The sequence below is a fragment of the Podarcis vaucheri genome, assembly GCF_965113315.1.
Source record: "Podarcis vaucheri genome assembly, chromosome: 7".
NCBI classification, from domain to species: domain Eukaryota; kingdom Metazoa; phylum Chordata; class Lepidosauria; order Squamata; family Lacertidae; genus Podarcis; species Podarcis vaucheri.
The window spans coordinates 15,971,303-15,996,260 of NC_138765.1; the positions used below are offsets into that span (position 1 = coordinate 15,971,303).

Consider the following 24,958-nt stretch of genomic DNA (forward strand, 5'->3'; position numbering starts at 1 on the left):
ATGGACATCACCAGATGGGCAGCATCGAAATCAGATTGATTGTATTCTCTGCAGCCAAGAGAAGCTCTATACAGTCAGCAAAAACAAGACCTGGAGCTGACTGTGGCTCAGATCATCAGCTTCTTATAGCAAAATTCAAGCTTAAACTGAAGAAAGTAGGAAAAACCACTGGGCTGGTAAGATACAATCTAAGTCAAATCCCTTATGAATACACAGTGGAAGTGAGGAACAGGTTTAAGGATTTAGATTTGGTGGACAGAGTGCCTGAAGAACTATGTATGGAGGCTCGTAACATTATGCAGGAGGCAGCAACTAAAACCATCCCAATGAAAAGGAAATGCAAGAAAGCAAAGTGGCTGTCCAACGAGGCCTTACAAATAGCGGGGGAGAGAAGGCAAGCAAAATGCGAGGGAGATAGTGAAAGATACAGGAAATTGAATGCAGATTTCCAAAAAATAGCAAGGAGAGACAAGAAGGCCTTCTTAAACGAGCAATGCAAATAAATAGAGGAAAACAACAGAATGGGAAGAACCAGAGATCTGTTCAAGAAAATTGGAGATATGAAAGGAACATTTCGTACAAAGATTACCATAATAAAAGACAAAAGCGGAAAGGACCTAACAGAAGCAGAAGACATCAAGAAGAGGTGGCAAGAATACACAGAGGAACTATACCAGAAAGAAATGGATGCCTCATATACTCCAGGTAGTGTGGTTGCTGACCTTGAGCCAGACATCCTGGAGAGTGAAGTCAAATGGGCCTTAGAAAGCACTGCTAATAACAAAGCCAGTGGAAGTGATGATATTCCAGCTGAACTATTTAAAATTTTAAATGATAATGCTGTTAAGGTGCTACACTCAATATGCCAGCAAATTTGGAAAACTCAGCAGTGGCCAGAGGATTGGAGAAGATCAGTCTACATCCCAATCCCAAAGAAGGGAAGTGCCAAAGAATGCTCCAACTACCGCACAATTGCACTCATTTCACACCCTAGCAAGGTTATGCTTAAAATTCTACAACGAAGGCTCAAGCAGTATGTGGAACAAGAACTCCCAGAAGTGCAAGCTGGATTTCGAAGGGGCAGAGGAACCAGAGACCAAATTGCAAACATGCGCTGGATTATGGAGAAAGCTAGAGAGTTCCAGAAAGACATCTACTTCTGCTTCATTGACTATGCAAAAGCCTTTGACTGTGTCGACCACAGCAAACTATGGCAAGTTCTTAAAGAAATAGGAGTACCTGATCACCTCATCTGTCTCCTGAGAAATCTCTATGTGGGACAAGAAGCTACAGTTAGAACTGGATATGGAACAACTGATTGGTTCAAAACTGGGAAAGGAGTACTGCAAGGCTGTATAGTGTCTCCCTGCTTATTTAACTTATATGCAGAATTCATCATGCGAAAGGCTGGGCTGGATGAATCCCAAGCAGGAATTAAGATCGTCGGAAGAAATATCAACAACATCAGATATGCAGATGACACAACTGTGATAGCAGAAAATGAGGAAGAATTAAATAACCTTTTATTGAGGGTGAAAGAGGAGAGTGCAAAATATGGTCTGAAGCTCAACATCAAAAAAACAAAGACCATGGCCACTGGGCCCATCACCTCCTGGCAAATAGAAGGGGAAGAAATGGAGGCAGGGAGAGATTTTACTTTCTTGGGCTCCATGATCACTGAAGATGCTGACAGCAGTCACGAAATTAAAAGACGCCTGCTCCTTGGGAGAAAGGCGATGGCAAACATAGACAGCATCTTAAAAAGCAGAGACATCACCTTGCCAACAAAGGTCCGCATAGTTAAAGCCATGGTTTTCTCAGTAGTGATGTATGGAAGTGAGAGCTGGACGATAAAGAAGGCTGATCGACAAAGAATTGATGCTTTTGAATTATGGTGCTGGAGGACACTCTTGAGAGTCCCATGGACTGCAAGAAGATCAAACGTATCCATTCTTAAGGAAATCAGCCCTGAGTGCTCACTGGAAGGACAGATTGTGAAGCTGAGGCTCCAATACTTTGGCCACCTCATGAGAAGAGAAGACTCCTTGGAAAAGACCCTGATGTTGGGAAAGATTGAGGGCACAAGAAGAAAGGGACGACAGAGGACAAGATGGTTGGACAGTGTTCTCGAGGCTACGAACATGAGTCTGGCCAAACTGCGGGAGGCAGTGGAGGACAGGGGTGCCTGGCGTGCTCTGGGTCCATGGGGTCATGAAGTGTCGGACATGACTAAACGACTAAACGACTAAACAACAACAACAAACCTTAACACTATATACGGAACACTATATACGGAAGAGAGATAGAAAGTGAAAGTGAAACCCAGGTTCCTTCTGGCCTCTTACTACAGTCTGTATGACCTTGAAGAAGAGATAACAGAACCAGTTTAACCCAGCTGTACTAAGCTTCTCTGAGGGAACCTTCTGCTTGTTTCTTTCACACAAATAAACTTCCAGAGCCCTCTTCAATTTATCAGAATAGGAAAGATGTCACCAGATCAATATTTTCTACATCAAGAAATGCAAACTGGCAATTTTAACCCCTTTTTCTGTGCCACTTGCTTTCCTTTTCCACCACCAAAATCAAAAAAAGTAAGAACCAGAGATCCTGAGTCCTGGATTTCACCACTAGGACTCCAATTCCCTCTCATTGCTATGGATTTTGGAATAAACAAGGAGGAGGTCCACACTGTCCTATTCACCCTTCATGTTCAAGCTGGTGTGAGATTCGTGAAGCATTATAACAGTTTATTTGCTTAACAAGAAGGATAAAGCTCCCAATTCTGAATATTCTTCTTTCATTTCTCTGGATGGCACAAAAATCTGTTGTTCCACAACCTTGGAAAGTGAAATCGTGGTGCTGCAGAAAGAGAGCTTGGGGGGGGGGGGAGAGAGAGAGAGAGAAATGTTGACATTAGTCTTTATCCAGGAATTGGAGATTGTGCTTGTGATGGTAAATGAGAATTTTAATAAGTTAGTTTTAAACTGTATATATTTAAGAAATCAGAAAAATTTCATAATTTCATCAGAATATGAATATACAAAATTTTCAACATCAGAAGTTCAGGTAAAAAAATATCTTGGATGTAAATCAACATGGCCATCATACCCAAAGGAGTCTCAAGACACAAAGATTATTAATAAACAGGTTATATTTATAAAATATAATGAAATTAGTGGATCAGAGAATAGGCCTAATTAACTAGATTAAGTTACAGATGGGTAGCAGTGTTGGTCTGCCATAGTCAAAATAAAAAAATTCCTTCCTGTAGCACCTTAAAGACCAACTAAGTTAGTTCTTGGTATGAGCTTTCGTGTGCATGCACACTTCTTCAGATACATACTGTGTATCTGAAGAAGTGTGCATGCACACGAAAGCTTATACCAAGAACTAATTTAGTTGGTCTTTAAGGTGCTACAGGAAGGAATTTTTTTATTTTAACTAGATTAAGCAAATCAAATTCTTGTGGGGAAGTGAGTTGCAATAAAATGGGAGGAATTCTATCCCTGCCATCTCCTGGACATGTTTAAAGCCACATGCTGTGGCCACACAGCAAGATTTGGAAACAACACTCAGTGTGATGCAGCCTCAAAAGAATGCTAGTGGTGTGGAAGACAAGGTGAAGTCAGAAGAGAGCGGAAATTCTGATGCACAACTATATATCCTTGCAGTTATGGTCTGAGTTATTCTAACAAAACACTGAGGAAGGATGCAGAGTGGGGCCATTGAGAGATATGATTCCTCTCACTTTTCCAGCAACATGAAAGGGAAAGGAAGAGGATGTAAGGGAGAGCAGGAGGGAATCTGCATGACCCAGCCAATGAGTCAGCCTTTCTTCCCTGTCTGAGTAGCAATGTTACCTATATTAAGAGTTCCTTGAAAATCAACACACTGGGTCTCATTCTCAAGACAGTTGATGGTCTTCTCACTTTCACACTTTTCCTCTCCTTTGGAGAAGCAGGATGGGCACTGCAGACCATTTTCAGCCAGCATGTTGCGATCAGGAACTGTCAAAATCCAAAGTATAGTGAGCAAGTTAATCACTTTGTCTTTGTATCTGTATGTTATATTTTTGAAAAGAACCCTAGGGCCTTACAGTTTTGGTGGGGGAGCTGCAAGTACTCTTGAATAAATAATCAAGGCACAATCTGCATTCAGGGCTGACCATAGGACAAAGTCACCACTGGTGTCTGAGATGAATGACCTTTGCCAAATCTGAGGTGGGGCATTGTGAACTTTCTTTTCCTTTTCAATCTCCCTGAAGGTTTTCATGTCATCTATTATGGTGTAACCTCTCTGAAAATATAGGCTCTTAGTCCCCTTTTTTTGTATGGAGATTCTCACTCTCTCCTGCTCTTTAACAATGAGCTATCCATGAGTTTCTGTGAACCATCCTGAGACCGCCAGGTATAGGGTGGTATATAAAGTCAATACATAAAACAAATAAATTTAAGAGAACACTGTAAGATAGGGACTTATCTTATGCACGCTCATAACTCCCAGCTTAGATAGTGCTTATTTTCCCAATTAAAAAACTGACCAGAACCAGCTCAAGCGTGATTTAGGAGGACACCTGAATAAGGTAGGTGGATTGTAAGGTTTGTTTTTGGAATATTCAATTGGAATATTCAATATTCAATTGAAACTTGAAGGGACCATAAATTAATTATGAGCTGTTCATGACCTTAGATATCCAATTATATTGGTTGAAATAGATCGTTCACAGGGTAATCGTGCATGGGGAGTGTTATAAAGGTGTCTTCAACTTTGTATTCTTCGACCAGTTTTGTTGTTATTGTTGTTGTTTTTACTCATCCACTGGGTTAAATAATCTGGGCAAAATTCTTTAATTGTGTCTCTTTAGACACCTCTTAATCCTAGGAAATTAACATGACTTATCTCTGAACCAATCTACTTCTGAGGTGACCATTTGGGGAAAGTGGGTCATTAAAATAACAGATTAATACAGCAACACATCAAAGGAATGGGGGCTTCTCCATGTGTAGTAATATGACCAGAATTAGATTAGCAAATCTAGAACAAGTGGAATGTGACCATTCTCAAGAAAAGAAAGCTGCCAAGGTGAGGATGCTGCTGTGCCTATGAGAGGGACAGGACATCTTCTGGTGGATGTCTTCATTTTAAGCCTCATGTTGTATACCGTATTTTTCGCTCTATAAGACGCACCAGACCACAAGATGCACCTAGTTTTGGGAGGAGGAAAACAAGAAAAAAAATATTCTGAATCTCAGAAGCCAGAACAGCAAGAGGGACTGCTGCGCAGTGAAAGCAGTAATCCCTCTTGCTGTTCTGGCTTCTGGGATAGCTGCACAGAATGCATTCGCTCCATAAGATGCACACACATTTCCCCTTACTTTTTTGGAGGGAAAAAGTGAGTTCTATAAAGCAAAAAAATACGGTATATTTATATATAACCCATAAATCATGAAGACATCACAGTGTCTGTTGTGCATTATGGTCCCACAGGAAACACATACCCTGGGTTAAAGCACACCAGGTACCTCTGGAATCTCAAATCACTTGGATATATGGACAGTGGGTAACAATATCTTAACATCCAGCAAAAACATGACTGGGACAAGGGGCACTGGCACTGTACAGGATCACATCCTCCCACCTATCAGGAGGAGGATCTGATCCTACATGGTGCTGTTTTGAGGGGCAGGAAGAAGGAGAGGCCTAGTTGGAAAGGCAACCCATCCCTTCTCAGGCAGAGAGATGTAGCTGCCCAGTAGGTCCCTCTGTTTCACAGTTGTTCCTCATGCTTTCCTCTCCGTCTCCACCCCTTGAGAGGCCCTAATAGTCCTGTACTGCTCAACTCAACCTGTAGCCATCTGGGGCTGTCTCAACCCATTTGAGTAAGGCACAGTGCCTCTGAGTACTGCTAATTGACTAAGAATCCTAGCCTTGTCCAAATCCAGTGCACAACCCTGACATGCTAAGGATTCTAAAATGATGCAGAAACTTACGGCTGAGAGTTGCATTGTTGCACAGGTCAGTGTTGCAGCAGTGCTTCTTTGTCTGAAAGAATTTACCATTCCCTGCAGTGAAGCTGTAATCACCTGAGAAGCAATAGCGGGATGACGAGCATCTATTTGAAAGTTGCACTTGGGATTTCCCTATGAAAAAGAATGTGAAAGAAATATCTAGATCTGGAAGAAATATGCAGATCCGTTGCTCCTAAGGCTCATTAATTGTAATGGTTTCAATTTTCTTTGATGCCTGAATCAGGACCTTTTCCAACTAACAATCTGGAAAGTATTATTCAGTTTGGCTTTCTAAAGTTAGGTGCTGTTTATATCATGGCTATATCATAAAAGGGAAAATATCAAAATATTTTCCAGTAATAATTCATAAAAGATAAAATAAAAACTGTATTAAATAATAATAATAATAATAATAATAATAATAATAATAATAATAATTATTATTATTATTATTATTATTATTATTATTATTATTATTATTATTATTATTATTTTCTACCCCACCCTTCTGGCTGGGTCTCCCCAGCCACTCTGGGTGGCTTCCAACAGAACATGAAAAACAGAATAAAACTTCAAAGATTAAAAACTTCCATGAATGGGGCTGCCTTCAGATGTCTTCTAAAATAAATAAATACCAATTAACCGATGTGGAAAGATGTGTTCTTAATGATCTGCATAGCCCAGGTGGAACAGAAAAGTTTTCTGCAGGCATTTAAGAATTCTGCCCCTTTCCACAAGCAAATGCCTCCTGCCAACTTCATCCAAATGACCAGCCTCTGTTTTTATGGTTCTGCAGTGACAAAATATAAACTGACTGCAGGGGTAAATTAATACTTTTAAATATCAGCACTGGAATTGGATTTTTCATTTTTTAAACTTGAATGTTTACAATTAATTTCTAAATTGCATTAAATTTGGAATGTATGCAGAACTGCATTTCAGGTCAAACTTGTAGCACAAAGGCTCATGCCTTCTTCTATACATCTGACAAGACATCTGGCAAACACTGCACTCTCTCTGCTAGTCGATCATAACAATTTGCAGGTTGGGAAAAATGCTTCCTTGAACTCCTGTGTGCCCAACGCAAGACACTTGACAAGAAACTTGCACTGCACCAACCTCACTGCCCCCTTGCCCCTCTCCCTCCAAAAATGTAGCAGTGATGTTGGGACATATGGTCAAGTGATCACCACCATCCCACCCAGGATTGCCCCAAGGCATTTTGGTACTTGAGGTGGACTACAAAATGGAGCCCACTCTGAATCAAGCTGGGTAATGGAAATCCTTTTTAAGAGGTAACCTACAGGAATACTTCCTTTATATTGGTTCCTTCCTCATCGTTTCATCACTGATAATTACTTGAGGATGGATTGGGAGCCATGAAAGTGTGCAGTACCTTCATCTCCCATCCTGATTGCTCAGCTTTTGATTATTTTAAAATAAATCTGTGAAAGGAATCTCAATTATAATGTCCTTTATCACAAAGGGGATATTCAGGTTATATTCTAGGTTTATTGTTCTAGTTTGATAACCAAAACTAAACTGGAGTTCATTGATTTGGATCAGCAGGGATTACTGGTTAATGCAAATCAAGTTCTCCAAGCTTGGAGATCAGTACCCAAATTCAGCCACTGGTTGTGATCAGGGAATGTTAGATTCCCCACTTTCCTATGTCAGCTATTGCTTACTTCAGGATAGGGAAGCTGTGATCCTCCAGATGTTGTTGGATTACATCTCCCATCATCCTTGACTGGTGGCCAGGCTAGCTGAGGCTGATGGGAGTTCTAATTCATCTACAGCTGAAGTGTCACAGCTTCCTCACCTCAATTTCTTCAAAGGTGAGTTGCCCCACCATAAACTTCTATATGCCAGTAGAGCCCTTAAAGTTCAACTATCTTAACCTGGATCTAATCCAACAGCAAAAGACAAAAAGTCAAGCAAATCATACCTATATTTGTTCGCAGAGCACTGGCAACACAGGAATCTTGAAAAGACTCACAAGTTGTTTCAGCATAGCCATTATGTGTCAGTCCCGTCCTGTTCAATCTATATCTGCATTTCAGAGGTAATGCTGATGACAGGAGCAAAATATTACTTCATGGATTATTATTATTATTAACAGTATTATAATTTGGTCTTGCTTTAGGAGACATAGAGGAGGATGTGTGAGTGAATTAAAACTTTTAAATTATAAGGGGTTTGATATTATCAGCATTTTAATTGAATGAAATAAACTAAACAAAACACTAAGTAATTGAAACTCTTGAAACTATCATCCAGAACACTGTTTTAATAATTTCCAAGAGGTTGGGAGGTTAACCTGTCTTACTTATTTCCAAGAGGTTGGGTTGGCCAGTGTGAGGACAGGTTCCTAGACTAGAGATGAATAGATCTATCAATTTCTCTTGCTCTCAATTTCTAATTTTTCAAATTTATTTATTTATCTGCAGCCATTTTCTTCAAGAAGCTCAAGGCTGTGTACATGGTTCTCCCCTCCCAATTTTATCCACAGAAGATTCCTGTGAGGTATGTGTGTGGACATACACACACATATCTATAAACACACACACACACACACACACACAGAGAGAGAGAGAGAGAGAGAGAGAGAGAGAGAGAGAGAGATCCACTATTTTGTGTGCATTGTTGAAATGCAGCTTCCATGTTAGAATGGGATATTTCATTCTATATCTGTATGGCATCATTTATATGTATGACATCACAAGAAATACTCTTGACTTACTTCTCCCCTACTTTCTCTTGGTAACCCATCAGTCCTTGCTTTCTATGGTGTTGATCTGTACCCATAACTTCCCTCCCCTCCCAAGCAGCAAATTCTCCTCATTGCCCACTAAAGATCATTAAATGTTTCCCAACTTACCTGGAGAAATCAGGGCCAAGAGGAGACATGCGCTCAGGAGTGCCTCCATTGTTCTAGAAAGATTAGGAGACTCAGAGCAGAGGTGGATCAACAAGGGAATTGATGCAGGTAGAGGCTTACCTGGAGGAATTTATAGGCCATCAACTCATGTCGCAGGCAACACGTGGGAACAAATGGTTCAGTGAGGTCCGGGAATGGGTTTGTTTGTTCACCACAAAGATAAGGAAGGACATACTGAAATTCAAAGCTCACTGTTGGAATTGTCTATGATCTCATTAGTTGTTGATAGATATTTCTCAGATTTGTTTTTCAATATAGATCATTTACAATTTTAATAGTGAAGACACTCAAGAAAGGAAATGAGAGCCAAATAGGCAAGGGCAAAAGCCCAGAAGCCAGCTACAAAATGAGATCCTAATAGTAATACTATTTTTATTATTTTTACCCCACCCATCTGACTGGGTCACCCTAGCCACTCTGAGCACCTTCAAGCATATACAGAAACATAATAAAACATCAAACATTAGAAACCTCCCTATACAGGGCTGCCTTCAGACATTTTCTAAAGGTCTGATAGCTACTTCATGACATCTAAGGGGAGGTCATTCCACAATGTGGGCACCAGTACCAAGAAGGCCCTCTGCCTAGCTCCCTCTAACCTCACTTCTCAGAGAAGTGAGGATACCCTTAGAGCTAGATCTCACTGTCTGGACTGAATGATGAGGGTGGAGATGCTACTTCAGTAAAACACGGGATACTAGATCCATTGAAGCATGCTCGAAAGAATGAAATGGTCTATGGGTACATGTGGATGCAATGGAGGTAACGATCCTGCTGTCTCAGCTATGGTTTCCAAAGCATAAAAGGGACAAAGTGAGACCTCAAGAGTTGAATGTGCCAGTGCCTGAGAGATATGGCAAGAGAGATATGCCAAAATATGGCAACTCTAATAGACTGCAGTGTGGCCAGCAACTCAGATGACTTAAAAACAGGATTAGATGAAGTCAGAGAGGGCATGTTTTCCCACAATGGCTACGTTCTACTTCCACTGTCAAAAAAAGTTCTGCTTATGAATAATTGGTGCTGGGAATTGCTGATGAAGAGAATATTGTTGCAGTCTTGTCCAGCTTGCAGGCTTTCCACAGGGATCGGTTGGGATGCTGGACTAGATGGGTGATTGTCCTGATCCAGCACGTTCACCTTGTGTTTAAAAGAGTGAGGGACAGCTTTTTGCCTATTTCCTTCTTCTCTTTCCACTGCTCTTGGACCCGGAACAATATCCTCATTTCCCGCTATACCACCAACCAAGGTATTTTTAACCATACACAGCACAGAAGGCACAGAGGACATTCATCACTAAGCTGTCTATCTTGGGGTGTCCTTCTCTTTGCTTCATTATTTATATTAGGCCTACTGAGCAATGCAACTCCTTCCTTGATAGCCAAAGGTGCTTCTCAAGTTTCCGCTCCATCCCTCACCAATACATATATTTGGCTGGAAGGATTGGAGGCGGCATAAGGATTTCAGCACACTCCTATGCACTGTTGGTGGAAGTAGTAAGCATTTATTTCAAAGGGATTACAAAGCAATTCTGTATCTGTCTTCCTTGATGTAAGTGTCACTGATTTCAATGGGTCTCCCAGATAAGTTTGTCTGGTTTTGTATTGCAACTTCTTCAAAGTATATTTTGGAGTTTTGGTTTACCTGGCACTTCCCTTTATCTCCCCTGCCTCAAACTCTTTTCCAATTGAAATAAGCATAATAATGCTTCACATATCTCACACCAACCTCACATTGATGGGTAATTATGATTCAGCATAAATCTCCTTCTTGTGAATTCAAGAATTCACAGCAGTGGGGTGCACAGGGAGTTGGAAGCCTAGTGGTGAGAGTCAGGCCTCAGGATCCGTGTCTCTTCCTTTTTTGCTGTTGATGGAGGGAAATGGGATGCAGGACACAGAGAAAAGAGTGCTGTATTATAGTGTGTCATTATGCTTATTATGATAAATATAAAGGGTTGTGTGAAATAAAACGTTGGTTCTAAAATGTGTATCTTTCAAATCAATAGTTTGGAATGGGGAAGTATCGTATTTCCTGATATAAAGCATCAGAGTTTTGTTTTTAATGTAAAACAGAAGGCAAGCAGAGGTTTGACAGTTTTTGAATGCATGGTTATATCATCTAACCCCAATATAAGAGGACACATCTCTCAACCAAGTGAAATGATAAAAGAGTTAGAACAGGTGGTAGAAGAGACAGGCTGGGCCTAACAATTTTTGTATGTTCATGTATCTTAGCCTTTTTAAAACAACAGCATACAAAAAGTAATATTTAAAAGGCAATGGACTTTTTCGCCAATCCTATGGCCTCCAACTATTGTAATAGTTGTAAATGTTCTAATATTCTCCCTACAGCTGAAGAGTCCATTCACCTTGGAGGCAAAGTGATTTTCAAGCTGATTTGAATGCATACCCCTCAACAGTCCCGATTTGGCCAGGATGGCCACAGAATTCAGTAAGCTGCCATTGGCTGTGCCTTGATTCCAGGGTGTCCTGATTTCTCCCTGCTAGCAGAGAAGGGCCATGAAAGCAGCTCCTGGGGAATGAGGGCTCCTTCTTAAAGCCTAGTTACTGTTTACCAGGCTTTGGGAAGAATACTGTTGGACACTAGGACAATGTCAGAGTCCTCCTTCCAGAAGCTGTACAAGCTGCTTCATTCATTCCAGAAATAAGGGACTTTCCCAACCATTGCACTGCTCCCACACCTCTGTATTGTTCAGCCTGGGCACTAGTCGACACCAAGTGTGAAAAGAGGCATATCCCCAGGGAGGCCCTCATAATGCCAGAGTAATCAAAAGCCAAGCAGGTAACCTATGGAAGAAGATGCTGACTTGGAGGGATTTATGGGCCAAGGATAGGTGCCCAAGGATCCCAACTGGGAAGGACTGGTCCAGTGAGGAGCAGGAAATTATGGAAATGGAGAGTGCATGCTTTCCCAGAAATCCTATACTTTTTATATTGTAACACAAAGCTCTTTTTTCATATTGGATACAGTCTTTTTTATGAACTCTGTGGGAAGCAGCCAGATGCCTCTTCCAGTCTAACCACACCTACACTTTCAGTAAACAGGTACTTTAAACAAATGTGTTACTCCCTCAGGCTTTATAGTAAAACTGATATGGAAACAACTTAATTCTAATGAGGCACAAAGTAATCAACAATTAGCATGTCACAGACATGCTCTTCCCAGAAATCAAGTGAACCTGGAACCTACTCGCAACCATAGGACCATTCACGTTTGCACTGTCAGTTTTGTAGCTTTTCAGTATTTTTCTTTTTAAATGTAGTCATGATAGCTATCTTCCCTCCAGCATGAGAGACATTAAGCCTCTTAATACCATTTGTTGCAGATCAGAGTAGAAGATGTGACCCACAAGGGATGTGGACGCACTGATGACTGCCACATCTATTTGAGGTTCAGAAAGTGGTGTTAAAATATACTAGGTTAGACTACGTCAGATTTGTTGTTTTCTGTGTACATATTTCCCCAAATGTTCCCAAATTCTTAAGTGACCTTCTTCTAACTTTTTTTATTCCTATTTGGTAACTGGATTCTTACTGCACTGTTGTCTTATTTATCTTAAATAAATATGTATTCTGTACTTTTGGTAGATATTTGGATACAGCCTTGATCCAAACCAGTACCTCAGAGCCTTTTGGGAATCCTGGGTTTTATGTTCTGCTGGAGACATCAGGCAAAAGCTTTTGCTTTCTTGAATCACCCAGTGGTTTCCTGGACCATAAGGGAAGAATTGTTAGCAAGAGTGGTGGCATTCTGTTATTCTGGGAATTTGGCATTACTACGATACATATCTCAAACACATGATATGAAAGCATTGGTCTGAGTTTAAAAAAATAAAATAAAAGGCTTAATGTGCTGTCAAGTGGGGGGGGGGGACTCAACCGGCTGCCAGTTACCAGGTGGAGAGGTGGACATCTCCCAGGGTGAGAGGCTGGGTGAGAAAAGGAAAGCTCCAAGGTGAAAATGGGGAGGGGCTGTCTTTGGGGGTCGGGGAGGGTGCTTGTGACTTGTCAATGCTGTGACTTGTTTGCATTTTGAGGATGAAATTGCTTGCACCCACTGGAAACTTGACTCCTCTGTTACAGCAGGTGAATCTCAAGGGAATCTCCAGAGCACAGTCTACCCTGTTGTGTTGGATGAGTTTCAGTAGGTAAGAATCAAGGACATTGCCCCTTGCCCCTCTGGTCTGAGGAAAATTAGCAGGAAGGGGAAAGCTGACTGGGCCAGGAAGGTGATTAATGCCTCCTTAGAAGAGGGGGTGGTCCCTGCCCACCTGAAGGCAGCAGTGGTGAGCCATCAACACAGATAGAAGGGTTATGTGGACCCCCCAAGTTATTTCATGGTGGCCCTTGGAGGTGGGACTTCTGGAATGGGACCTTTTAGGTAGAGTGTCATATGACATCTTCAATCAAATTCTAGAGGGCTGGGGCATATCCAATTGACAGGAGGTAGTATTCTCATACTACTGATGCCTGTTGTATGCAAGACCAATGTATCTTGCAAGGCTGCTCAGTCAGTGGATTTGAGGGGTAGGGAGTGTCTATGGCACCCTGCCTGAATGCAACTAGGAGAGACAGATAGACCAGTTGCCATGCCCATCAAGTTTGGAAGGGACCAGCTCCCTCAGACATTTTATTGGGGGTGGGGGAGTAAAGACCCCTAATAGCTTTACACTACTGATACCTATGGTTTGCATAACGCTCAGTCAGTGGAATTTTTTTGCGGGGGTGGAGGCACTTTTTATGGCACCCTGTCTGAAGGCAACGAGGAGAGACATACAGACCAGTAGTCATACCCATGGCCTGTAGCTCAGTGTCAGGAGAGAGATGAGATGGCTGAGTCCAGGAAAGATAAACCATGGACTGCAAAACTGAACTTGAATCCTGATACTGATGCTCCACCATGATTGCCACAAGGGTTCGGTAACTTTTAAGCTTCCTGTCTGCTATATATGCTTCCCCATTCTGAAATATTCATCTGAAAGAAGACTTGGTAATGCAAGAAAAACTAAAACTTACCGAAATTATTAAAAAGACAGGACGATTGGGGGGGGGGGTTGTAGGGATCAGTGCTGTTTTTCTAGATTTACAAATTCCAGAGCTCACCATGAATAGCACCTACCCGAAAGTTAAATTCTTCAGGAGAAAACTCTTATCTAACAAAACCTCTGAATTTAATAATGATTTTTTTTCCTGTGCAATGTATATTATTTTGTTTTCAACCCGTTTTATGTATTTTATATTTAGTAATGTCCTTGGCCAAATCAATTAATAATAATTGCATTTGTATCTGAAAGAAACAGTTCCAAGAACCAGCATTTTATTTTTCTTAACCATTTATTTTGCATTATAAGGATCATAATGAATTTTTTTTATCATACACTACAGAGTTCCTTGTATTTAGAATTCACAATCCCCACATTCTGACCCCCTTTTCTCTGCTCTTGTTTTCCTTTACCAAAGTAAGCAAGAAAGAAACAGAGATCCCGAGTCCTGGATTTCACCACCAGGCCTCCAATTTCCCTTCATTGCCATAGAATATGGAATACACAAGGAGGAGGTCTACACTGTCCCATTTAGCCTTCCTGTTCAGGCTGGTATGAGATTCATGAAGCACTATAACAGCTTTCTTCGGTAACTGTAAGAACAAATCTCCCAGTTGCAATAAGAAATCTTCCAATTTTGCGGATGGTACAAAGATTTGTTGTTGAACAACCTTTGAAAGTGAAAAAGGTGATAAAGAAGGTATCTGGAAAAAAGAAAAGAAGTGTTGACTTTAGTCCTTTTCCCAGGGAATAGGAGATGGTGCCTGTGATGGTGAATGAGAATTTTAACACGTTAGTTTTAAAAAGTGTATATTTAAGAAATCTGAGAAATAACATAATTCCATCATAACATGAATGTACAAAATTTTCAACATTAGGAGTTAAGGTAAAAAAAAACTACTCAGATTGGCATCATACCCAAAGGAGTCTCAAGACATGAAGTTTATTAATAAACAGGTTCTATTTATAAAATATTATGAAATTAGAGGTTTTATAAACTGCCCTAATTAATATGTTAACAAAATCAAATTCTTGTGGTCAGGTGATTTGCATTAAAATGCAAGGAATTCTATCCCTGCCATATCCTGGCCCTGTTAAAAGGCACATGCTGTGGCCACACAAGAAGAAGAAGAAGAAGAGTTTGGATTTGATATCCCGCCTTTCACTCCCCTTCAGGAGTCTCAAAGCGGCTAACAATCTCCTTTCCCTTCCTCCCCCACAACAAACACTCTGTGAGGTGAGTGGGGCTGAGAGACTTCACAGAAGTGTGACTGGCCCAAGGTCACCCAGCAGCTGCATGTGGAGGAGCGGAGACGCGAACCCGGTTTCCCAGATTACGTGACTACCGCTCTTAACCACTACACCACACTGGCTCTCAGTATTGGAAAACAACACTCCCTTCCCTTGTTTGTGAGCCTTGAGTGTGTGATCCTGGCATGAGTCAACAGTGTGATGTAGCCACATAAAAAGCTGGAGTTGCATTCCATTGTCTCTCAGGATGGTTGGATGCCAACTGAGGCTGCATCAGTGTCCCAAACTGTGACCTAAGCATCCAGAGAATCCTCCTTTTATTTTACCATATATGTGTTTAAACACAACTAACATGAACTGGCGGAAAAGGGGGTTTCCAAAAGCCGATCAGGAACTCCTGTCCGAATTCTTACTCCGCCCTCAAAAGTGAAACTAGCAAAGCCTAGGCTGTAAAGGGCCGGAGAAGGATGAGGGGGGGAAATGTAGGGCAGAGGCAGCTCAAATGGCCTGGACTCTGCCTCTTACTTCCTGGGGCAAATTAGCCCATATAGCCCTTCCTTGTTCATTCCCGATCCCCTCTACTTTTCAGGAAGGAAGGGTGTGGTAAATTTGGTCCCTTTCCAAAGAGCATTATTCCTCAAAAACACTGTTGATCGGGAGTAGCTTTTAGGAGGATACAGAGCACCTAGCTAGATACTGCTCATTGTCACAGTATTTAAGGAAATTTAGTTACATTTCTTTACCCAATAAATATGCTTTTTGAGAAAGAGGCACACATTTTGTCCTGAACTGCATCCCAGTGGTAGAAGGATCAAGAGCAACTGGGGTGGAGCAATGAATGCACTTTCCCCTTTTGTCCAGAAGCGTATTTAATATGAACATCAGAATCTGAATCCTGCTTCTAGACAAGCAAGTGGCATTATGAAAGTTAAAGGGCAAAGTCCAGGCAGGCAAAACACTAAGGAAGAGTGCAGTGCAGCCACTAAGAGATATGACCCCACACACTTTCCAGCAACGTGCAATAGAAAAAGAGAGGAAGGAAGGGACAGAAGGAGATCAGGACAGAGTCTGCGTGGCCCAGGCGATGACTAGGCCTTTTCCCCTGACGGAATAGCAATGTTACCTTTATGAAGAGCTCCTCTAAAATCAACACATTGGGTCTCATTCTCAAGGCAGTTGACGGTCTTCTCACTTTTACACTTTTTCTTTCCTTTGGAGAAGCAGGATGGGCACTGCAGACCATTTTCAGCCAGCATGTTGCGATCAGGAACTTCCAAGATCAAATGTAAAGTGAGCATGTTAATGTCTTTGTCTGTTTTTGTATCTCTGTGTTATGTAAATGGAATCTAGCCTAGGAACTTAGTTTTGCTGGGGCAGCTGCAAGTGTTCTTGGATGAAAACGTGATCTAGAAACAATCTGGGTTCAGAGCTGAGCATGGGACAAAGTCACCATTGGTCTCTGAGATGAATGACCTTTACCCAAAGTGGGGTGGGAGAGTGTGAACTTTATTTTCCTTTTAATCTCTTGGAATGTATTCATGTCATCTATTATGCTGTAGCCTCTCTGAAAATATAGGCTCTTAGTCCCCCATTTTTGTACAGAGATTCTGTCTTTCTACTGCTCTTCAGCAATGAGCCATCCGAGAGTTTCTGTGAACCGCCCTGAGACACCCAGGTACAGGGTGGTTCCTAAATTCAAAAAAATCAATAAATAAATGTCAGAGAATGCTGTAAGGTAGGGGCTTATATTTGCACAATTATAACTGATGGGTTAGATAAAAAGGTAAAGGAACCCCTGACCACTAGGGCCAGTCGTGGCCGACTCATCTCACTTTATTTGTTGAGGGAGCCAGCATACAGCTTCCGGGTCATGTGGCCAGCATGACTAAGCCACTTCTGGAGAACCAGAGCATCGGACGGAAACGCCGTTTACCTTCCTGCCAGAGCAGTACCTATTTATATACTTGCACTTTGACGTGCTTTCGAATTGCTAGGTTGGCAGGAGCAGGGACCAAGCAACGGGAGCTCACCGCATTGCGGGTATTTGAACCACCGACCTCCTGATCGGCAAGTCCTAGGCTCTGTGGTTTAACCCACAGCGCCACCCCGTCCCTTCTGTGTTAAGTAGTACTTGTCAATTAAAGGACAGAGAAGAACTAGCTCAAGGGTGATTCAGGAGGACACTTGGATAAGATAGGTTGGTTGTAAGGTCCATATCTGAAACATCCAATTGAAAGTGAACTTGAAGGGACCATAAGCTATTTATGAGCTGTTCAGGAGCTTAGGTATCCAATTTTATATTTGATCCTTCATGGTGCTGCTTCAAAGGACAGGAAGAAGGAGAGGCCTGGCTGGAAAGGTAACCCATCCCTTCTCAGGCAGAGACAAAGCTGCCTAGAAGGTCCCTCTGAGTACTGTTGATTGACTAAGGATCCAAGCCCTAACATGTTAATGATTCTACAATGATGCAGAAACTTACGGCTGAGAGTTTCATTGTTACACAGGTCAGTGTTGCAGCATTGCATCTTCATCTCAAAGAATTTACCATCCGCTGCAGTGAAGCTGTAATCGCCTGAGAAACAATATCTGGATGACAAACAAGCATTCTCAATTTGCACTTCAGGTTTAACTGTGAAAAAGAATTTTAAAGAACTATCAGGATCTGGGGGGAAATGCGGTCTATTGCTCCTAAAGCACATTCATTATAATGCTTCCAATTTTCTGTGCTGTCGGAATCAGGACCTTTTCAAATAACAATATGGAAAGTATTATTCAATTTGGCAATCTAAAGTAAGGTTCTGTTTATTTATTTAAATTTGTGCACACTGCTATATCATAAAAGGAAAGAGATATCAAATGTTTTTCAGTTGTAATACATAAAAGATACAATATTAAAAGTAAATAGATAGATTTCAATAAACTAGTGTATTCTTAATGGTCTAGTGGAAAAGAAAGGTTTTCTGCAGGCGCTTAAGAGTTCAGCTGTCAACCACAAGTAGTAGTCTCTTGCCTCCATAATCCATAGAACCAGCCTCTCTTTTTATGTTAACAATTAATTTGCAAAATGCATTAAATTTGAAATTTATTCAGAATTTCATTTTAGGTCAAATTTGTTGCATGAAGAATCATGCCTTTTTCTATACATCTGACAATACATCTGCCATACACTGCACTCTCTCTTCTAGTTGGTCCAAACAGTTTGCAGGTTCGGGGCATGCTTCCCTGAGCTCCTGTTGCCCAACACAAGACACTTGGCAAGACACTTGCATTACACCAACCTTACTACCCCCTTGCCCCTCTCCCTCCAAGAATGTAGCAGTGATGTAGGAACAGATGGTCAAGTAAGCAGCATCCCACCCAGGATTGCCCCTAGGCATTTTGGCACTGAGATGAACCACAAAATGGCACCCACTCCCTCCTGGGTAGAAGGGGTGGATGAATCAGGAACAAGCAAAGGGATCAAATCAACCTGAACCAATGTTTGAAGTAGGAACCAAAGACCATCAAGGTGGAGGGACCCACTTTGAATCAAGCTGGGTAACTAAAACCCTTTATAAGAGGTGAACTACAGGAACACTTCCTTCATGCTGGTTGCTTCTGCATCATTTCATCACTGAGAATTCTTTCAAAATTACTTGAGGGGGGGATAAGGAGCCATGAATTTGTGAAGCATCTTCATCTCCCATTCTGGTTGCTCAGCTTTTGACTATTTTTTATACATCTGTGAAAGGATTCTCAATTGTAATGTCATTTACGGCAAAGGGGATATTCAGCTTATATTGCAGGGTTCTTGTCCTAGTTTGATAACCAAAACTAAACTGGAGTTCATTGGTTTGGCTCAATAGGGATTTCTGGTTGATGCAAATCAAGTTCTCCAAGCTTGGCGATCAACACCCAAATTCAGCCACTGCTTGTGATCAGGTGATGTTAGATTCCCCATTTTCATATGCAAGCCATTCATTCTTTACTTCCGATGTTGCTGGACTGCATCTCCCATCATCCCTGACTGGTGGCCTGGCTAGATAAGGCTGATGGGAGTTCTAATTCATCTACAGCTGAAGTGTCACAGCTTCCTCACCTCACTTTTTTCATAGGTGAGTTGTTCCAGCATAGACTTCTATATGCTAATAGAACCCTTAAAGTTCACCTATATCTTAACCTGGGTCAAATCCAACAGCAAAAGACAAAAAGACAGGCAAATCTTACCTATATTTGTATGCAGAACACTGGCAGAACGGGTATATATAACATTATTATTACAAGATGTTTCTGCACTGCCTTTAGATGTTATTCCAGTCCCATTAAACTTATATTTGCACTCCAGAAATACCGCTGAGGACAGGAGGAAAAGATTCATGAATCATCATCATCATCAACATTATTTCGTTTTGCTGTTTGCTTAATGAGACACAGAGGAAGAGGTGATTGTGAATTAAATCTTTTAAATTAAAAAGTGTTCAATTTAATAAGCATTTTAATAGAAGAGAATGAAATGTAATGAGTAAAACACTCATTAATTAAAACTCTTGTAGCCGTTGTTCAGAACACTGGTTTAATTATTTGCAAGAAGTGGGAAGGTGTACCCTCCCTTCCCCACAGCCAACTTTTCCTCCCATCCAGACTCTCACTTAAATACATTTTATTCCCACTCTTTGGTCACAAGCTTAGATCTGAGCACAATTGAACTATGGAATTTTCTACAAGAGGCATTGAATGCCACCAATTTCAATGACTTTTAAAGAGGATTCGATAAATTGATGGAGAATAAGACTACTAAGACTACTAAGCATGATGGCTATGTATTACCTCCAATATCAAAAGTAGCATATTTCAAATAACAGTTGCTGGAGCCCAGAGTAAGCCAGAGTGTTGCTGTGGTGTGGTCCTGATTGTGTACTTCCCATAGTCATTGAGTTGGCAAGTGTTAGGACAGGATCCTAGACTAGGGATGAACCAATTTATCAATTTCACTTGCTGTCAAGTTCTTATTTTTCGAATTCATTTATTTATCTGCAGCCATTTCATCTAAGAAGCTCAAGGTAGTGTACATGGCTTTCCCCTCCCCATTTTATCCTCAGAAGATTCCTGTGAGGTAGGTTAAGCTGAGGGAAAGTGCCTGGTCTAGGATCCCCCAGTGAGCTTCGTGGCTGAGTGAAGATTCAAAGCCTAGCCTTCTGGATCATTCTCTGGCACTCAAATCACATTCAGTGTCCCACATTTCCACAATCAATGAGTACAGTCATTCCTTGGGATAAATGTGCTTCAAGTTAACTATTTCGGGTTGCACTCTGTGGCAACCTGGAAGTAACGGTGTGCGTTACTTCCGGGTTTCGCCGCGCACACAGGCGCAGGGGGTCAAAATGACGATACGTGCATACACGAAAGTGGAAAAATACGACCCACGTATGCACAGACGTGTGGACGCGTGTTGCGTTCACTTCAGGATGTGAACGGGGCTCCGGAACAGATCCTGTTCGCATCCCGAGGTACCACTGTAGTAGTTGTGGATCTGGATCCTTACCAGTGGGTTGATGTGCTCTGTTCCAAGGAGTAGACTTGAAGGTGTCTTTCTTTGTAAAATGTATTTAATTTCTTCCTGCAATGGCCATACTTTGGTTTCTTCCCCCTTCCTTTCCTAAGCAACTTTTTCTCTCCATTCCAATGGAATTATTACTCTGTCCTATTTTTAAGGCATATTTTCTCTACCTCTCCCAGTAAAGAAAAGCTTATTCATCTTCTTAGCACTTTCCCTGCACTTTGAAATCATGCCCAACATTTTCATCTGGCAATCTCTTGCCTTTGCAAATCCCCCCTCTGTGTCCCTACCCCCCCCCACACCACACACAGACACACAGAGTGTGACCCACATTTTGTGTGTATTGCTGAAATGCAGCTTCCATGTTAGAGTGGGATATTTCATTATTTTTCTACATGACATTGTTTATTTGTATAACATCACAAGAAATAATCTCTTGACTTGACTCTCCCCTACTTTCTCTTGGTAACCCAGCAGTGATTGCTCTCTATGGTGTTGATCTACACTCCTAACTCCCCTTCCCTCCCAAGAACCAAGTTCTCTTCAGTGTCCTCTAAAGATCATCAGATGTTCCCCATCTTACCTGCAGAAAGTGGGGCCAAGAGGAGGCATGCGCTTACGAGTGCCTTCACCATTCTAGAAAGAATAGGAGACTCAGAGCAGAGAAGGATCATCAAATGAATTGATGCAGGTAGAGGCTTGCCTGGAGAGATTTAATGGCCATGGATTCATGTCGCAAGTAACACTTGGGAAAAAATAGTTCAGGGAGGTCTGTGAATTGGAGTTGTTTGTTCATTACAAAGATGAAGAGGGACATACGAAAAAGAAAAGCTCACTCTTGGAATTGTCTGAATTATTTCTCTAACATCTCATTAGTTGTTGATAGAAGCTTCTCAGATTTCTTCCTCTTAATAATGATAATTTTTAATTTTTTTACCCCACCCATCTGACTAGGTCACCCTGGCTACTCTGGGTAGGTTCAAACATATACAGAAACATAATCAAATATCAAACATTAAAAACCTCCCTATGCAGGGCTGCCTTCAGATGTCACCTGAAGGTTTTATAGTTACTTATCCACTTAACTTTTGATGGAAGGTCATTGCAAAGTGTCGGCACCACTACCAAGAAGGCCCTCTGCCTGCTTCCCTCAGAGCTCACTTCTCAAAGTGAGAGAACCACCAGAAGGCCCTGAGAGCTGGATCTCAGTGTCTGGACTGAATGACAGGGGTGGAGATGCTCCATCAGGAAAAGCCTGGATAATAGATCCATATGGAAAGGGCTGTGGGTGCACATGGATGCAATGGAGGCTTTCAGCAGTAAAACTGATCCTGCTGTCTTGGCTGTGGTTTCCAAAAGATAAAAGGGATGAACTGAGACTTCAGGAGTTGAATGTGCCAATGACTGAGAGAGTGCCAGGTATGAATTAGTCACCCACACAATGATGAGGAAGGTCTTGATTGGAGCCATCAGTGGCCATGGAGCTTCCTGCATTAGGGAGCTACACAAACATGGCCATTCTCTGAACCAGTCGAGTGGGAGGTACCAGGGCATAGGCAAAGGCCACTTGAGGAAGAGACATTGTTTGTCCAGCTCCAAATTACCCCCAAAAGCTGTTACTGCACCACACAGAAAAAGAGTGGGGGTGGTGAATCAATCTCTTCATGTGAAGACAAGTAAGAGAGACGTAGAATGTAAGGATATGTATCTGGAAGTAAAGGAAATTCTGATTGTGAGAGGCTTTTTTATTTTTGCTCCAGAGGAAATACATAAGAACAAAGCTGATGAGATGGAGAGCTACTGAAAAAAGAAAGTAGACAGAAATTGGTCCCATTGGCTTCTTCTGCATCTTGGCAGGTGATGAGGTTGGGGTGAAAAAAATAGGCATTCTATGGCTTTTATGGGGTTAAGGGCACACTTCAGACATCTGCCAATCCTTAATTCCTTGCGGGGGATTCTGACCTGCTACGAAAATGTTGGGAAAACATGGAGCAGTGGGACCTAGGTGTACATGTTGGGTTAATATCCAAAGGGATGCAGGTGGTGCTGAGGCCTAAACCAATGAACCTCAATGGCTTACTGATCAGAAGGTCTGCGGTTCGAATTCGCACTACGGGTGAGCTCCTCTTGCTCTGTCCCAGATCCTCCAAATGAGCAGTTCGAAAGCATACCAGTGCAAGTGGATAAATAGATATCCCTGCTGAGGTAAGGTAAACGGTGTTTATGTGCACTCAGGCACTCATCACAGTCCTCTATGCACCAGAAGCGATTAAGTCATGCTGGCCACATGGACCATAAAACTGTCTGCAAGCACACACCAGCTCCCTCGGCTTGAAAGTGGAGATGAGGGCCACACCCCAAAGTCAAATTCTACTGGAATGAACTGTCCAGGTGTCATTTTCCTTTACCATCACTTTCACCTGATACCCAAAGTTCACCTAACAAGTAGTGAGTCCTTTTCTCGCTGTCTTTTCTCAGAGAGCCGCAGTTGGAGGCTATAGTATACAACTCGCTCTCTTGGGGAAGGCTCCTTCCATACAAGAGTTAGACAAAATCCTGACCTGCCCACATTTTCTGAATTTGCCTAAATTTGGTTTTCAGTTCCTCCAGAGGATTAACTTAGCCTTACTCCCTGCAGGGTAGACTTCCCAGAAAGCACAGGAGCCTAACTGATTATTTGAATACTGTGTGCATGTGGTCAGTGTTTTTCAGTAATAATTAATAAAGTGGCTAAAGTTGAATCTGATGCAGTACATTGAATCTAATACAGCGCTTCTCTGAGACTTTGTTGTTTTATGCAGCCAGGCTACGACAACTCTTCAATTTTTCTTTAGTAATCTTGATTTTTAAGTTTTTCTTATTTTAAAAGCATACAATTCAGTTTTATGAGATTGTATCTACATAGCAATTCTAAAGCAGAAACTTCTTAAAGAATCCTGAAAGGTTTTGGATAGTGAGAGTACAGAAGATTATCTGCCAGAAAATGAGGCAGCTGTCTCATGAATTGGTGCAGGGCAGCAGGGAAGGTGTCAACTCCCCCTGGTAGGGATACTGCAGGACTACGGACAGCTCCAAATGAGCAACTTCTTCAAAGAAGGCTACCAAGTCAGTTGAGGTCATCTGACTATGCCCATCATTAAAACAGAACAACTAACAGCAATGGCTAAGACGGCCAACCATATTCTTCAGTGCCTACCTTTAGCCCTCATTTGCTACAGACATGTGCGCAAACTGTTAATAGTATCACATCCAAGGACTATGGGAAGTTGCTGGGTCCTTGCTGGATAAAGGTCTTTTCTGAGCCAGTGCCTCTGTCTTTCTTCTTGCTTGATGTGAAGTCTTACTGAGTTGGAAGGAGAGAAATACTTTTTCTGATCTTTCAGGCCACTAATCAAAGTGCAATGAGAGCCTCAAGGTACTGCTCAGGTGACTGCTCACCTGGCAAAGCTAGACATAGCTCAAGACTGTTGAAAGGTGCCAGGGACGCACTGGTACACACTGAATAGAATACAATGGCTCCAAGACCATCAGTGAGAGCTAATTAAATCAATTTATGGAACTTTGTCCCTCCTTATTCTAATTGTGTCAGATTGTTGGGACAGGGAGTGATACTTTGACTCAGCTGATCTGTTTAGTGATGACTGTCCTCATTCTTCTTCTTTTTCCATTGCTTTGGATGCAGAGCAATTTCCTGCTCATACCACCACTCAAGGCATTTTTTAGCCACACAGTACAGAAGTCACAGAGGACATTCTGCACTAAGCTGTGTATCTTCGGGTGCTTTTCTTTATTTCATGTTAGACCTACTTAGCAATGCAACTCCTTCCTTGATAGCCAAAGGTGCTTCTCAAGTGTCCCCCCCCCAACTGTCCCAATAAATATATTTGGCTGGAAGGATTGTCCTGGAGAAGATAATCTAATTGATCTTATTTATTGGTAGGAGTGTGTTCAGGAGCCAGGGCCTGTGACTGGTAGGGCTTCTCAGGACTGGGGCTTTCCTAAGTTTTTTTCTGAAGAGGCAAGGTGCGGACGCACAGGTGAGGCCAATTGGTAACTCACAGCACCTGGTGGCAAGAGCCAGGAAGGGATATTAGGTCAGAATGTCCCTTTGCCCCTTTGCCACAGCAACACGCTTCCTGTCTTGCTGCATTTGGCTT

At 41.8% G+C, this 24,958-nt stretch overlaps 2 protein-coding genes across 4 annotated transcripts; both read right to left on the bottom strand.

Annotated features, from left to right (window-relative positions):
* Positions 1-2,697: 2,697 nt before the first annotated feature.
* On the bottom strand, positions 2,698-9,028 carry LOC309537580 (phospholipase A2 inhibitor and Ly6/PLAUR domain-containing protein-like; the record flags this gene model as incomplete). Its single annotated transcript, XM_082232477.1, has 5 exons — positions 8,890-9,028; positions 7,957-8,079; positions 5,991-6,140; positions 3,861-4,007; positions 2,698-2,873 (listed from the first exon to the last, which is right to left on the bottom strand). Exons 1-5 carry the CDS (start codon positions 8,936-8,938, stop codon positions 2,698-2,700), a joined length of 645 nt encoding a protein of 214 aa, XP_082088603.1. The 5' UTR covers positions 8,939-9,028.
* Positions 9,029-14,287: 5,259 nt separating this feature from the next.
* Positions 14,288-24,099, bottom strand: LOC309537964 (phospholipase A2 inhibitor and Ly6/PLAUR domain-containing protein-like). 3 transcript variants are annotated; one of them, XM_082233132.1, is made up of 6 exons: positions 23,998-24,099; positions 21,385-21,572; positions 19,472-19,597; positions 17,745-17,837; positions 16,389-16,535; positions 14,288-14,718 (listed from the first exon to the last, which is right to left on the bottom strand). In XM_082233132.1, exons 2-6 carry the CDS (start codon positions 21,473-21,475, stop codon positions 14,576-14,578), a joined length of 600 nt encoding a protein of 199 aa, XP_082089258.1. In that variant the 5' UTR covers positions 21,476-21,572; positions 23,998-24,099; the 3' UTR covers positions 14,288-14,575. The 3 variants fall into 3 exon arrangements, with proteins under 3 accessions (XP_082089258.1, XP_082089257.1, XP_082089259.1); XM_082233131.1 differs by having other exon boundaries at positions 17,745-17,894; XM_082233133.1 differs by having other exon boundaries at positions 17,745-17,894; positions 19,472-19,663.
* Positions 24,100-24,958: the final 859 nt, after the last annotated feature.